The sequence below is a fragment of the Pygocentrus nattereri genome, chromosome 13 (genome assembly GCF_015220715.1).
Source record: "Pygocentrus nattereri isolate fPygNat1 chromosome 13, fPygNat1.pri, whole genome shotgun sequence".
Classification (NCBI taxonomy): domain Eukaryota; kingdom Metazoa; phylum Chordata; class Actinopteri; order Characiformes; family Serrasalmidae; genus Pygocentrus; species Pygocentrus nattereri.
The window spans coordinates 32,954,397-32,968,622 of NC_051223.1; the positions used below are offsets into that span (position 1 = coordinate 32,954,397).

The 14,226-nt window shown below is 39.4% G+C and overlaps 1 protein-coding gene across 17 annotated transcripts in view; it reads left to right on the forward strand.

Annotated features, from left to right (window-relative positions):
* ebf3a (EBF transcription factor 3a) overlaps positions 1-10,775 on the forward strand; it is a 118,369-nt gene extending 107,594 nt beyond the window's left edge. For 3 of the 17 annotated variants that reach the window (XM_017701356.2, XM_017701396.2, XM_017701402.2), the window contains exons 13-17: positions 2,020-2,085; positions 2,737-2,914; positions 4,196-4,396; positions 5,137-5,334; positions 7,882-10,775. In XM_017701356.2, the coding sequence (XP_017556845.1) occupies positions 2,020-2,085; positions 2,737-2,914; positions 4,196-4,396; positions 5,137-5,334; positions 7,882-7,913 (675 nt within the window). In that variant the 3' untranslated portion in view covers positions 7,914-10,775. The remainder of the gene's footprint in view (positions 1-2,019; positions 2,086-2,736; positions 2,915-4,195; positions 4,397-5,136; positions 5,335-7,881) is intronic. The other 14 variants (XM_017701429.2, XM_017701437.2, XM_017701446.2 and 11 more) reach the window with 8 other exon arrangements.
* The last annotated feature ends 3,451 nt before the right edge of the window (positions 10,776-14,226 follow it).

A 14,226-nucleotide genomic window follows, 5' to 3' on the forward strand; every position in this document is an offset into this window, starting at 1 on the left:
AGATGCATGCAACATGAAGCAGAGACACCAATTTCTGAGGTAAATGCCCATTTTAAGAGCCACTCATCCGCTCCCTCTCAGGATTAGAGTGCGTCTCTATAAAACGTATGGCGTGCGCACGGGGGCCCCCGACTTCTGCGATTAATCTTAATAAATACAGATCCAAGATGGCGGCCGGGCCTGCGAATGAAGCAGCCAGCCAGCCGTGCGGAGGGAAAAAAGTGAGTGCGCCGACAAGGGCAAGAGCTGAGGTTGGGACTCCGCTAGCACTACAGTGTTCACTGTGGGTTTTACCACAAATCACATACGAGAAGGCATCAAAAGAGAAAAGACTCCAACTCGAACACTCTCAAGGGCTTCTACGGGTAACCTCAGTATAAAAGGAATAAAACATCTCTCTGCCTTACTGACTCCTGGACTGGACACTGGACTGAACTGACCTTTGGCTTTTTTATTTTAGGTACCAACACAATTTGATAAAAAATCTACTTGAAAAATCAACTTGACAATTTGAAAAATCAACAAAAATGGAGATATGTTTTGTTGTTGCTCTTGTTGTTTTGGCAATATACTTAAACTGGTAACTCCCGCGACCCTGAGGGAGAAGCGGCTTAGAAAATGGATGGATGGATGGATGGATGGATGGATGGATGGATGGATGGATGGATGGATGGATGGATGGAAGGATGGATGGATGGATGTTAACAGTGTCTAGAGCTTTGCTACATTACATTGAGGTACCAATGGCATAAACATGTAATGGCCTAATGTTGTCATGAGCTGTCAACAACAGTGTCATATATACCATTGCTGTCAATTGTCATGACAGATCTTAATATTTGATGATGACTACCTATAGTAGACCTAGTAGTTGACATAACCTGTTACCACCATACAGATAATAGTGACATGACACATGCTGAACAAAACTCATGACAGCACATGTTTGCTATGACAAGCTTATTGCATGGCTCTATCAGTGTTATGTAGCAGGGCTCAAGTAAGATATCATGACAAAACATTTTCTTTTCATTTAAGTCTTATTAATCATTTAACTGATCACCTTAAGACAACACACAGAGCTCTAGAGTTGCCACTTGAAGAGAAGAGCAACAACAAAAAAAGAGAGAGAGAAAAACAATAGGACAGGCCAAGCGAGACGTCCTGGAGCAGCTTGCGAGGCTTGTTGGCAGCCTGGGTGTAATTTTTGAAGGGAAGCTAAGCAGAAAGTTAATCCGTGTTGTGCTATAAGTAGGGGGAGGCATGCAGACATGGATAAGACAGGGTTGTGGGCATCGGGTCCCAGGACGCAGCCTCTCAGGCAGCGCTGTGAGGGAACTCATTTATGAAGTCCTTTACAACAGCCACTGAAAGAGGTTAATTGAAAAATTTCCTAATGTCATTATGAAAGAACTAGATTAACCCGAGCTAATTCACTTTATTGTTCCGAAGAAAGAGGAATGGGCATTGAACTCCACTACAAATTTGGGGCATGAATTAAAGGGTGAGATGTTGTCTTTGAGGACTCTGCCAGTTTAATTAAGATATGGAAAATGACTCATTGTTCTTTGACGCTAAAGTGGGTGGATTTAGCAGCCGAATGCGGCTCCTGCACTTTACGTATCGCGCAGCAGCGCGTTCGCGTGTGTTTGTTTGTTTAATACCCAAAAGGCCGCAGCATTAAAACCTCAAGTGCTTATTTTTTCCCTTTTTTTCTTATTCGTTTTAGCTTGGAGGTTGCACACCACTTCACTTGCTTTGGCATGAGAAAAGAAGTGGGTCCATGGGCATCCCTGCTAATTTCTTCTATTATAGAGAGAGAAAAAAAAACAAAACATGCTATTGTTGATCAAACGTTAGTCAAATATTCACAACCTCACTTATAACCTAAGTAAATTCAGCATTTACACAGTGCGAATGAATTTACATAAAGCCACATAAATAATATAGCATGTACTGGTATGGCTCTTTGCATTTCTCTGTGACTAATTAGGGTGTTTGTGTGTATTTGTATTGTAGGAGGTTCTACTAAAGAGAGCAGCTGACCTTGTGGAGGCTCTGTATGGAATGCCCCACAACAACCAGGTAAAATACCTTACCGTACACACTAATGAACTCTCTCTCACTCTCTCTCTCTCTCTCTCTCTCTCTCTGTCTGTACAGTGGCTGTAATTAAATCAGTGCCTCTCTCCCCCTGCTATGCTCCTCTTTGTACATTTCAAAGCTAGCTGCAGGCCATTGTACTGTAGCAGGGTGTCATTGCACCAAGAGTATTTTTTTTTTCCTTTCTCTTTTCTCTCACTTTTATTTGTGGTTGCTGCTCATGGAGCAGAGAGAGGAGTTAATCACTCGCAACGCACACTCGCGCACACATGCACACTCTCACACGCAGAGTGGTTTATTTAAATGGAAGAATAACCTTGAACTCGGCCCAAAAGGCGCGTTTCTCAAACACGTAGTATAAAGCGGTGCTTTGCAGATGTGGTTGAGAGGTCTAATACATATTCAAAAGCAATGATCCATGTTCTTGTTCTTCAGCAGTTTGGGTGCGCAGAGGCAAACATTTTATAATCCACTCACATCACAACTGAAAGACTGAAAAAAAAGAAAGAAAAGAAGAGACATACCATTGTAAAAAAAAAAAAAAGCCCTAGTGTACATGTCATAGTCACATTTGACTTAATGTTGAAGCAGAAAGAATGTTAAGCCTTTTTGTGTGTCCCTTTTGTCCTGCAGGAGATCATTCTGAAGCGGGCGGCGGACATTGCTGAGGCTCTGTACAGTGTACCACGCAACCACAACCAAATCCCATCTCTCGCTAACACTGCGTCTCACGGTGGCATGATGGGAGTCAACTCATTCGGCAGCCAGCTGGCAGTCAACGTCTCCGAGACCTCACAGGGTAATGACCAGGGTATGTGGCCATGTGTGAAGATAAGCTGCAACAACAACAACTAAATAGTAACTGCTAATGAAATAATTGTACATAGCTAACCTTTTTAACATTCACAGTCCTGATGCTACAATGTGCAAGCTATGTGAAATATATTACTAATAATCTTTGGCATTTATCTGTGAATATTTGTCTTCCGGAACACACCTGTACACTCTTCAGGATGGCTACCTAACAGCTAACATTAGCAACAACTAGCTGTAATAGAAGGAAGCCAAATATTTATGCATGTGCTAGCTAGATATGCCAAGTATTTTACTAATGAAACATTCAAGGCTAGCATATTAGCAAATGCTAGCGTTATTGAAAGTGGCACAGTACTGCTGCAGCTTTATCTTCCCTGGCTGAGTGTAGTGTGGGTCCCTGGAGGTGCCTGACCCTGTCCCCCCAACCCCCACCCCTTACCAGCCTGCTGGTGCATTCTGCATTTACTCAGACTGCTGATAATGGCTTTACACCTGTTCTGTTGTTGCTAATGTGCAGGTCAGGGCGCAGGCTAAGCATAGTGACACAAGACGTAGAATATTCTAGTGATGAAAGTGCAAGCTGGTAGCAAGTACAGGTAAAGGGACATAGGAGTTCATACAGACGTACACTACAGTTCCAGTGTGTAGAAGCCAGTAGGAATGTCTTAGCATTTCGAAAATATTTTGCAGTAAGTCAATTTGCCTACAGCCAACACATTGTGGCATGTTTATTGACATGTAATTTAACCAAAGACAGTTTTAGAGAAATGTTCCATTGATTTGCAGTGTTGTACTCTCATTCTAGCATACATACAAAAGCCTTCATGGTCTTTGTTTGAACAGGCCCTTACATCAAACAGATCTCAATTATTTACAAACTCATAATGTAACACACCTGATTCGGTTCAGCAAGGCTTCAGGATGTGGGAATGTGAGAATCAGGTGGATCTGATTAAAGCTGCAATAAAACTCTGTATGATAATCACCAGGAGCAAAACTAATTAAAAATCAGTTTGTCTGAATATATAATATATACAATATATACAGTATGTCTTGGAAAAAAGAATATATATATATATATATATATATATATATATATATATATATATACATATATATGTATATATATATATATATATATATACACGCACACACACAGTGGACAGGAGATGGCACCCCTACATGCATTCGTTAGGCCTGTGTGATAAAGTGATCTGTATACTCTTGGTTACCTGGTTCAGAAATGCCAACTTTACTACATGTTTCTCATCTGCAGTTGGCTACAGTCGTAACACAAGCAGTGTGTCCCCTCGCGGCTACGTCCCCAGCAGCACCCCACAGCAGTCCAACTACAACACCGTCAGCAACAGCATGAACGGCTACGGAAACGCAGGCATGCCCAACCTGGGTGTCCCCAGCTCACCGGGATTCCTCAACGGCTCCTCCGCCAACTCCCCCTACGGCAGTAAGTATCAAGGTAATTACCCCTCCCCTCCGCTCTCTCTGTCTCCCCCACCTGTGCTCTCCTTCCTTTTTGACACTCCTCTGTTGTTGTTTGTTTGTTTGTTTGTGTTTGTTTGTTTTTTGGTTTATTCTTTTGGGAATGTGTGCTACTGGATAAAAGGAGGGGTGACTCTGGAGGCTGAACACCCGAAACAAGCCACATAGCAATCCAACCAATCAAATCATAGAGAAAAAAAAAAAAAAAAACAAACAAAAAAAAAACAAACAAAAAAAAGACAAACAATTACACTCAACCGAGCAGGCCACCAACAAACAACAACAACAACAACAACAAAATTACAGCTCTCAAACAATTCAAAACATTCCTCAAATTCCTCTCTGTTTTGTCAAGTCAGAGTCGATTAAAACACCTATTATCCAGAAAGTGGCCGAGGCAGGACATCACGTTTTCCATTCCAACCCTTTTTTTTCAGTTTATCCAATGATTTCTCTCATTTTTGTATTTGTTTTCTTTACCAGCAAAAAAAAGAGAAAAACCCACACACCCTCACTAAATTCTGACCATACCCTCATATTCATTTCCTCCCTCATTTGTTTTCATTCCGTGATTATGATTTGAAAAAGAGGCGAGGCCTGGCTCTCCCTGACTCTCGTCTATGCGGAAAAAACAAACAAAATAACTAAATAACTAAATAAATAAGCGAAAAAAAGTGAAACTCTCTCTGAGTGGTGACTATGTTTGCTTTATTGCAGTAGTTCCATCGAGCCCTACCATGGCAGCCTCTTCGGTCAGCCTCTCTTCAAACTGTAGCAGTACACACGGCATTTTCTCATTCTCACCTGCCAATGTCATCTCTGCAGTGAAACAAAAGAGCGCCTTTGCCCCCGTTGTCAGGCCCCAAGCATCTCCACCTCCTTCTTGCACCAGTGCAAATGGCAATGGACTTCAAGGTGAGAGCCGCCTCCCTCCTTTTATGATGCCACACAGCCGCCTCACCTGTTGGCTCACGTTAGTCTTTCTCTCTGGCTCCCAGAGAAGCTGCCCCATTCACTTTTACCCACCACCATGCTGCTGTTCTCCAGTATGGCTGGCTTGTGTATGAATTATGTATCTGTGTGTGGATGGCTTGATTTGTGGATGGGTGAATGAATAGACGGATGGATGCGTTTGGAACGAACACATTATGCATGTGGGCATGTAGCATGAATGCGCATGTGTGGCTTTATGTATTGATTTATTTATCTAACATTAATGATTGAGGGGAGTCAAACGTCTCCCGAGAGTTGCGCTCCTCACTCTGACTTGCGGAAGGTTTGGCACAGTCGAAGAGGTGTCCTTCGGTGGCAGGAAAAGTTTGGGTCAAATCGATAGCGCAGCCCAATCTGAGGGTGCCTAAGCACAAACAAATCGCTTAAAATGCCATGATCATTCTACTAATGCATTATTCACTGCCATCTTTTACATTTCATCTGAATTGAACATTGCATATTTTAATATTCACAGACCCCCACTTCCTTTAACTGACCCCACTGGCGCACTGGGGTCAGGGACGAACACAGGCTGTGTACGTCTGGCACACGATTATAATGGATCCTGGATAAAAGATCACCGTGTTCTCAGCTGTGCAAAAGCGCCCACGTGTCAAAGTTCCCCTGATTTCCTATGAATATTGTAGCCAGTTAAAAATTCATGGTGTTCTACAGTAGTTACGAAAACGGTGGCTCTTACAAGGCAAAGGCATTAAGATTTCATAAAGAGGCACTGAGCATTGGCTTCCCACACCAGCAGAGTAAGACATTGTTTTGACAAACATGGCATGTTCAGAAGCCACTCTGAATGCGATAACAGAAATGGGAGCAAGCGCTCAGCTTACTCTTTCGAGTCCTCGGCAGGACAGCGTCATTCAGCAAATTAACGACTTCCCGAGCTTGCTAAGTGTGCTCATATTTGCTCTTCGTCAAGGCCGACTTGTTTGCTTTGAAAACATGTTTGAGCCATAGTGTGTGCATCCAAGATTAATAATGTTAGAGCTAATGAACTGGGAAATTAAAGTTCATGCTGCTACATGCATCCACTTATTAATATGTGGTTTGCAGAAATTAATGAGGAATGCCATGGCATCGGGCGCTTTGGCAAACTTAAAAGCACTTCAACCATGACTCTACAAATAAGTTGAAAGTAGCTAAAGGATGTGGGGTTTTTTGGAAAAAATTAAAAAAGCTGGCAGTTCACTAGCCACCTAATTGTGGAAATGAGTGGAGTTCATCAGTCTTGGTCCTCTCACTTCAGCACAGCAGGGCTTTAATGGCTTTCTGACTTTCTGATTCTTTAGAGTGAAGCAAGACAGTACTGAAACAATACAATATCACGATATTTCCCAAACATGTCACAGTTTACAATTATATTTAAGTCTTTATTAATAATATAAACTCAATGCTTCTGGCAACTGCTACACTTTGGTAAAAATGCCCTAAAAAATAGATATATAAGTTAGTTTGACTGGACAATTTTATTCTAATTTCTTAAAATTAGAGCAAGGGAACCTTCCAAAGTATTGTAAACGTCAATAAACAACGTAAAAAAACAACTTTTCAGAAAAAAAAATAATCGTTAGTTATTATTTAGTGTTTTAAACAGCACTTTTAATCAAAGCACTTAGAAAATGGTACTAAAGAGCACCATTTATAAGGCTACATAGGCCTTTCATGATTGGCACAAACCTGCATCACCTCAGCCAGTGTTATGATAACTGGTGCTTGTTAGAATAAAATAAGGCTAAACAAGGCTATTTAGGTGCCTTATAAACACTATCCTTCAGTAAAGTAGTAAAGTTTTTGTTATCTATCTATCTATCTATCTATCTATCTATCTATCTATCTATCTATCTATCTATCTATCTATTTATCTATCTATCTATCTATCTATCTATCTATCTATCTATCTATCTATCTATCTATCTATCTATCTGTCTATCATATATATATATATAATCTGGATTCTGCAGGCTGGCCAGGGGGTGGACAGTTGGGCTGTGTGACGATAGCTGAAGTGACCATGTTGTTTCTCAGCTGTCAGCATGGCCGTACCCCAGGGAGTCTGGACCCTCTGATGGCCATTAACAAAACGCTAAGAGAAATCTCACACATGTGGGAGTGGGGATACTTTCTCCTCGAAAATGTCAGAAAGCTACTTCTTTAAAATGTTGAAGCCTTTCCAGCTTGTCTTGTTGGAAAAAGTACATACACGCAAATGCCCACCCCCACCCCTCCAACTTCGCCAAACCCCTTTGGCCCCCATCTCCAGCTCAGCACTACAGCCTTACAAACACATCTCGCACTTTCATCGACTGCGCCAAGCCTCGTCAGTCAGAGTGTTTTGTGAAATGCAAGTGACATACTTTTGTGCTGTGTGCCTTCTTTGTCCTCCGTGTGATGTCAAGGGATATCTGGTGCTAAAATTTTTTCTTCCTTTCTCTCTCACTCTCTCTCTCTCCCTAGCTATGTCTGGACTGGTGGTCCCTCCCATGTAGATTGCACTTCCACTTCTTGTAAAGCAGCAACGTCCACGAGATGAGCCTCGGGGTACATCACAGAACATTCTCCTGGAATCTGTGTCGTCGATCATGAAGTAAATCAAGTCTAAATCAGAGGAAAAAAAAAAGAAAAAAAAGAGAGAGACTTTGTTTCAAAGATTTTATTCAAACTAATATAAATTGACATGCAAGAAACTTTGTCATGAACGATTTAATTTTATTGACTGAATTTCTTGTCATATTTTCACATTTCTCAGTCTTGAAGAAAAAACATGGAAGAAAAAAAGCCTATTTTGTATAAACATTTCTGGTTTGATCTTGGCTATGTCTAGTTCTTGCTATGTGTGGGGAGAAACTTTGTGGATATGCCATTTGATGAAAACACTGACTGAAATGTCTCTGAATGTTTCTTTTCAAACGATGCGCAGCCGTCGCACATCTCTATAATGTGAAGTCATTTTCATTATTTTTTGCGTTCGCTTTTTTCCTTTTTTTTTTTTTTTGTTTTTTAATTTGTGGTGAGAAAAAAGGGGGGCCAAGCCAACACAGCAGAGCCAACAAACTGGAAATAATATAGCCTAAAATATATGATTTATAAAGCATAAACATTCAAAGTGAATAAGAATGACCGGGGAGGAACAGGCAGAGGAGATATCATGCATACTTCATCTAAAATGAGCTTTGTAACTTATTGTAGGTAGAAATTGTAACTTTGATATTGCAAAGATTCTTCTCTTGCCTTCAACAAGCACACTAACAGAGATGAAACGCCACTGTCTGTTGGTTAAAAAAGAGAAAAAAAGAAAAAAGAAAGAAAGAAAATACTTCCACTGCTAAAGCTTCCTGTAAAGCAAGTGTGATCTGCAATGTTTTTCAACTTTTTGCTAGCACTGTATACTATTGCATTCTTAGGCTACTGTGGAGTCTGTTTCTTGTACCAGAAAGTTGTCCTTTTACTTCTAGCTCCTTATTCCCTAATGTGTTTTGTATGTGGTTATACAATTGTAGACTTTTGTGATTTTGCCAAAGTTGTAGCTAAATATTTATACACTTGTCTTGAATTTTCCAGATCCACTTAAATATTTAGTACAGAGTTTTATTCCTACTAAAACAGCTAGGAGTAAAATAGTCTTATACATTGCAACACTTTCACACAAACACTTGCGGTCACTAAGGGGTTTTTTGTAACATATCAATTATAAATATTGTATTTATCTTTGAAATTTTGTATATTGCTTTCCATCATTTTATTTGATCTCGTATGTAATGTTTATCATGGCCGATATCGTGATGCAACACAGAAAGTTATGCCAAGACCCATTCGCTTTTTTTTTGTATCAATAGATCACAGAGTCTCTACATTGATTTGTAATTCTGATGTTTTGTTATGCCATCGAAACAATTCCGTCCATTTATTTTTCTTTTTTTTGCTCGTCCATTACTTGTTGTTTTGAGGAACCAGTCAAATCCATTGTTTATTTTTATATTAATTTTTAAGTTATCTAAACAGATACTTTTGTTTTGGAATAAAAACTGTTTGTTGTATAGTCAAATAAATTGTTTGTGTCACATGGCTGTAATAATATTAGTAGAAAAACGTGCATGTCAAGCAGCCCCAGGGGGGAAGATTCAATTGTGGTTGTAAATTTTGTTTTTTGTAGAATGTAAACAGTCATTTTTACCTGCCACCCATGACTTTGCCACATCATAGCTCAACCGTGTTTACAGGGAACAAAAAGACAAAAGGAAAAAAGAAAAAAAAATGCAAAAAAAAGGAAAAAAAATCTGGAATGGAAGCATACATACGTCAGTCACTTATGTTTATTAAAATGTCAGAAAAAAGCTCTGTCAAAGCCTTCAGAGTGAGTCTCTCGAGAGGAACCTTTCTGCTGTTTTAATGACAACCATAAACCACAATGCCAATCATTACTCCATTCAAATGATCAATGGTGTAAAAAGCACAAGCATTTTTTACTAAAATAAAAAAGAATTATTGTGACCCCTCATCTTTTTGACTATTTTGTCAATTTATTTTTTTTTTTCTTTTTCTTTTTCTTTTTTTTTTTTTTTTACATAAAATTTGCTGTACTCCCTCAAGTAAGACTCAAAATCCAAGGGAAGAAAAAAATAAATAAAAGGTTAGATTTTTGTATCATATATGAAGATCCAGGATTAAGATGTTCTATATTGTACATGCCATTTTGTAATTATTCCATGATACAGTAGCACAGTAGCTAATCACAGTAGTCAGTCAGTTCACGTCATCCCTTCGCCATCTCTCTCTGATTTTGATTTCCTAGTTGTGCCAAAATCAGCGGATAAAACACGATTATTTCTATTCATATTTTTATCTTTTATTTCCTTTGCACTTAACACTTTGTAAATCTCCTGTTGTACTGCTAAGTAGTCTGTTTCAAACCAAAAGGGATGTTCCCTCTTGGCAATCTGCACACAAGTTTCCTTTAGCAGCAGGAAGCAAGGGCAGCTGTAGAAGGGAATAAGTGATGAATGTGCAATGCATTTGCTTTGTGATAGCTCAACAAAGCTTAGCTAAGTGGAGGAGCTGGGGAAGTCACCTTGAAAGTGAGAGGAACCCAAGGTTACATGAAGTGCATTTGTGAATATCATCATTTCTGCAATCTGGTTTTTTGTGTTTTAGGCTAATTAGACCATGCACTAAAGTGTTTTGTTGCCGTTAGTCTGAAGAGTTCACTAAATGGTAGAACGACTCTGTAAGGGAAAATACTATTTTTTGTTTCATGTATACATTTTTTTATGTTTATGTCAACATTTCTACATTTTACTGTACAAAGATGTTCATTTTACACAATATTTAATTAAAGTATTTCTTGTCTGTGACCACTTTCTCCCTGCAATCTTAATTTTAATTCTCTCATTTTTTTCCCTTTATAAGAAAAGCACATAATTCAAAATAAATAAAACTGCGTAGTTAAGAATATACTATCAATAATTCTTCAAATACTCTAATTCACTTAAAAATGTACCTACAGAGTCTAAAAAAGATACAAACTTGATTTAGGTATTAACTTCCTTCAGATCTTAGGAATGCTTTTCCCTCTCGTGTTAACATACCATTTTGGAGACATTAGGTGTTGTCCCGACAGCAACAAAGCATGACTTATTTTAGAGTGATGCAAGAAATTCCTAAGTGAAACCCTGATGAAAACATTACTAACACTCGTCAAACAAACAAATCAGTTGTTGTACTGTTTGAAACGCCAGAGCAGATGTGTATAAATCTCTGCCAATATGAAACAGAGCAGACTAAGATGGCTGCCCTGTTTGCCTGGCCTTGTACTTGTTGTGGCGCTGGCCAAGGCACTTAGGGCTGGGTGTTTTGGGGTGAGCTGGTGACACAAGGCTTTCATCTTCCACTCCTGTGAATTCCTGGAAGAAAATGGCAGTCTCGGGGGGGAGCAGCCCTGCTCAGCCCACTGATCCCTGAAGAACAACTGCCATTTCACTTCGGACTCTCCATGCTAGCTGTTTCTGCCTTGCGCTTGATAGCATCTCGATAGATATTCCGTCGTAGTACTTCCCATTCGCTGTAGCCCGATGATAATTTCCAAAACAGAGGATTCCATCAGTATTAACAAGATATCATTAGTCGACCAGGAGAAGCTCTTCAGCTACTCATGATGTGAATTACAACCTACAGGCACATGTGGGGTTTGTCACTCATATATGCTTCATTAGCAACGCTAGCAGTAGCTTGAGAAGGCAGAGTGAAAGGACAGTACAGGTTCTAACCTTGATGAAGGTCATAAGCTAGGTGACTACCACATTCACCTGATTCTCATCAGGAACCTGCTTTATAAGTGATTCGACTAGATGCCTCATTGAGCACAATGTTGAAAATGTAAGTTATGCAATTACAGGCAAGAAAGAGTGCAGTTAGCTCTACCCACAGGAGTTAGGCAGTTCGCTCAGGCACTCGTCCCGTCTCCTTTGAAGGGTGACGTATGCTAGCAAGATTTTGATTTCTTGCACAAGTTATTTCATCTGCTAATTGTCATAAGTAGCCTACAGCATGAGTGCTCTTTCAATTAAGCACTAAGCTGATTTTAAACATCTGGTCATAGATGGCACATCTGAGTTTAATGGTGGGCAATATGGTTTAAAAAAAAAAGTAAAAATAGTACAAAAACAAAAATAGTAAAAACACCTCAATTAGGACATAATTTTTCTTTTTTTCCAAACAAGTTGACATGGGCAACATGTGGCAGCAGAAGAGCATTGCCTACTGGTTTATATGCAGCTCATTTAGTTACAGGCTTAATACATTTAGTCTAAATGAGTCTTTTTATATGATCCACGAAGTTCAGTTTTGTGGAAATAATGATGATACTCTTTAAAAGCATATTGTTATAATTTGTCACAATATCAAAAACATTGTATTACCCACACCTACACCCTCAGAAAAAAAAGAGTTTAGGTGTAGGTACGAAGCTGTCATTGGGGCAATACCCCTCTTGTCACTCGCCTTTAAGGGTACATCACCTGTACCTTTAGTCAGGGAATATAATTGTACCATAATCCATTGAAATAATATTTTCTACATTGTATTGACTCAACACACTCCGTCTTGTCTCCAGGCTTTTTATTTTATTGTTCTGTTTTAAAACATTAGGTTGTGAATATGTACAAATACATACATAAATAATACTTTTTACCCAGGAAAAAACTTGTTTAAGGTACACAATTGGACCTCAAAACCACTGTTGTACCTTTGAGGAAACATTTACATAGTTTTTAGCTTCATGAACAAAAAAATGTACAGAACCTTTATTTCACTGTATCAGAAATCAAAATATAGCAAAGTTAAAATTAGCCACTAAACATTTTACTGCAATCCTCTTACTATATGTTGCTGACACTTTGCAATATTTGAGCTTTTGTGGTGACTTTTTTGTTCTGCAGTCAGTAAATAAGAACATTATTGTTTATTCCAGAGCAAGAGCACCGCAAACAAAGCCATCAATGTTTGATTGTAATATTTTCTTTGCTGTCTGGTAGTAGTACATCAAGGCTACTGGACTTGTAGTGACCTTGACCCTGACTTGCTAATCAATTCTATGAGCTGTAATGACCCAGTTGTTGGTATAGCTGGTTCCTTGATTCCCAGCTGAGCAAGCATACTAAGAGTCCTTGGGCAAGGCCCCTAACATTACATTCACCTACATTTCTTGTGTGATTTAATTGTAAGCTGCTCTTGATCAGAGTGTCTGCCAAACGTGAAAATGTATGATCAAAAACCCTCAAAGAACTTTGATTCCTGCAAGCAAAGCATTTCTTTGCTAACCTGTTTGCTATACCCTAGTATGTCTTTGTTGGTTAGTTTTTGTTCACATGAAACAAAGTGCAAGATGCATGCCTAGTGTCCTACACACTTCTCTTTAGATACAATCAAATCGAGGTTCTTTGGTCACTTTCTAATTAAGCGAAAATAAATAGTCGATAAATTCAAAGGCCAAGGTTATCGCTCGTCTAAAAGGGGTGGTATCATTTTGAACCCTTCATAGTTCAGATGTTTAAAAAGGCGCAAGGTGAAATCCATACTCATCAACCAGAGAACGAGAGTCTTATAAAGACGACAGAAGAATGGGCTCTCTCTTTTAAAACAAGCACGGATGTTATCTGCCTCTCTGAGTGCCTCTGGTTAGCAGGTCAGAAAATGTCAATTTCTCATCAAGACAACGGTGCCTGCTGCATTTTTCCCCCACTCACAACATAGACAATTAACAGGATGCAGAGCGCTTGCATCAGTGATTTGCAGGTTATTATGCAACCGCCCGCTGGCATAGATCTGGCCCTGCTGCACATAATAGGTCTGCCTGATAGCCGTAGTGTCAATATGCCAAAGAACAACATTTGAATGTGAGCTGTTGTGCTTATTTGCCACCAATGGATGATCTGCAGCCTGATAAGTGAGGGCCTACCTGCCGAGGACGCTGCATGGCGCCTATCTGTGTCTCGCACAATTATTACAATGAACAAACTGGACAATGGCGAGGCCCCTGTCTTTATACTAGCCAAAGAGAATCAAACCGCCTGTTTTACCTTCAAATAACTTCCTTTATCTACTGAAAAAAAGCACTTCAGAGTAAATCTAAATTCTATCAGAGGATATAAAACAACCCCCAATCAGATTAGGGATCGATTTTTGGTCACATCCCATTCGGGGAAATGTCTTTAGTGTGAGATAGCTGCCAGTGTGTGGAATGACAGGTTTGAAATGTTGCAGCCTTTAAAATATATAATCTTTTTTAGTATTTTAAGCCTAATTTGA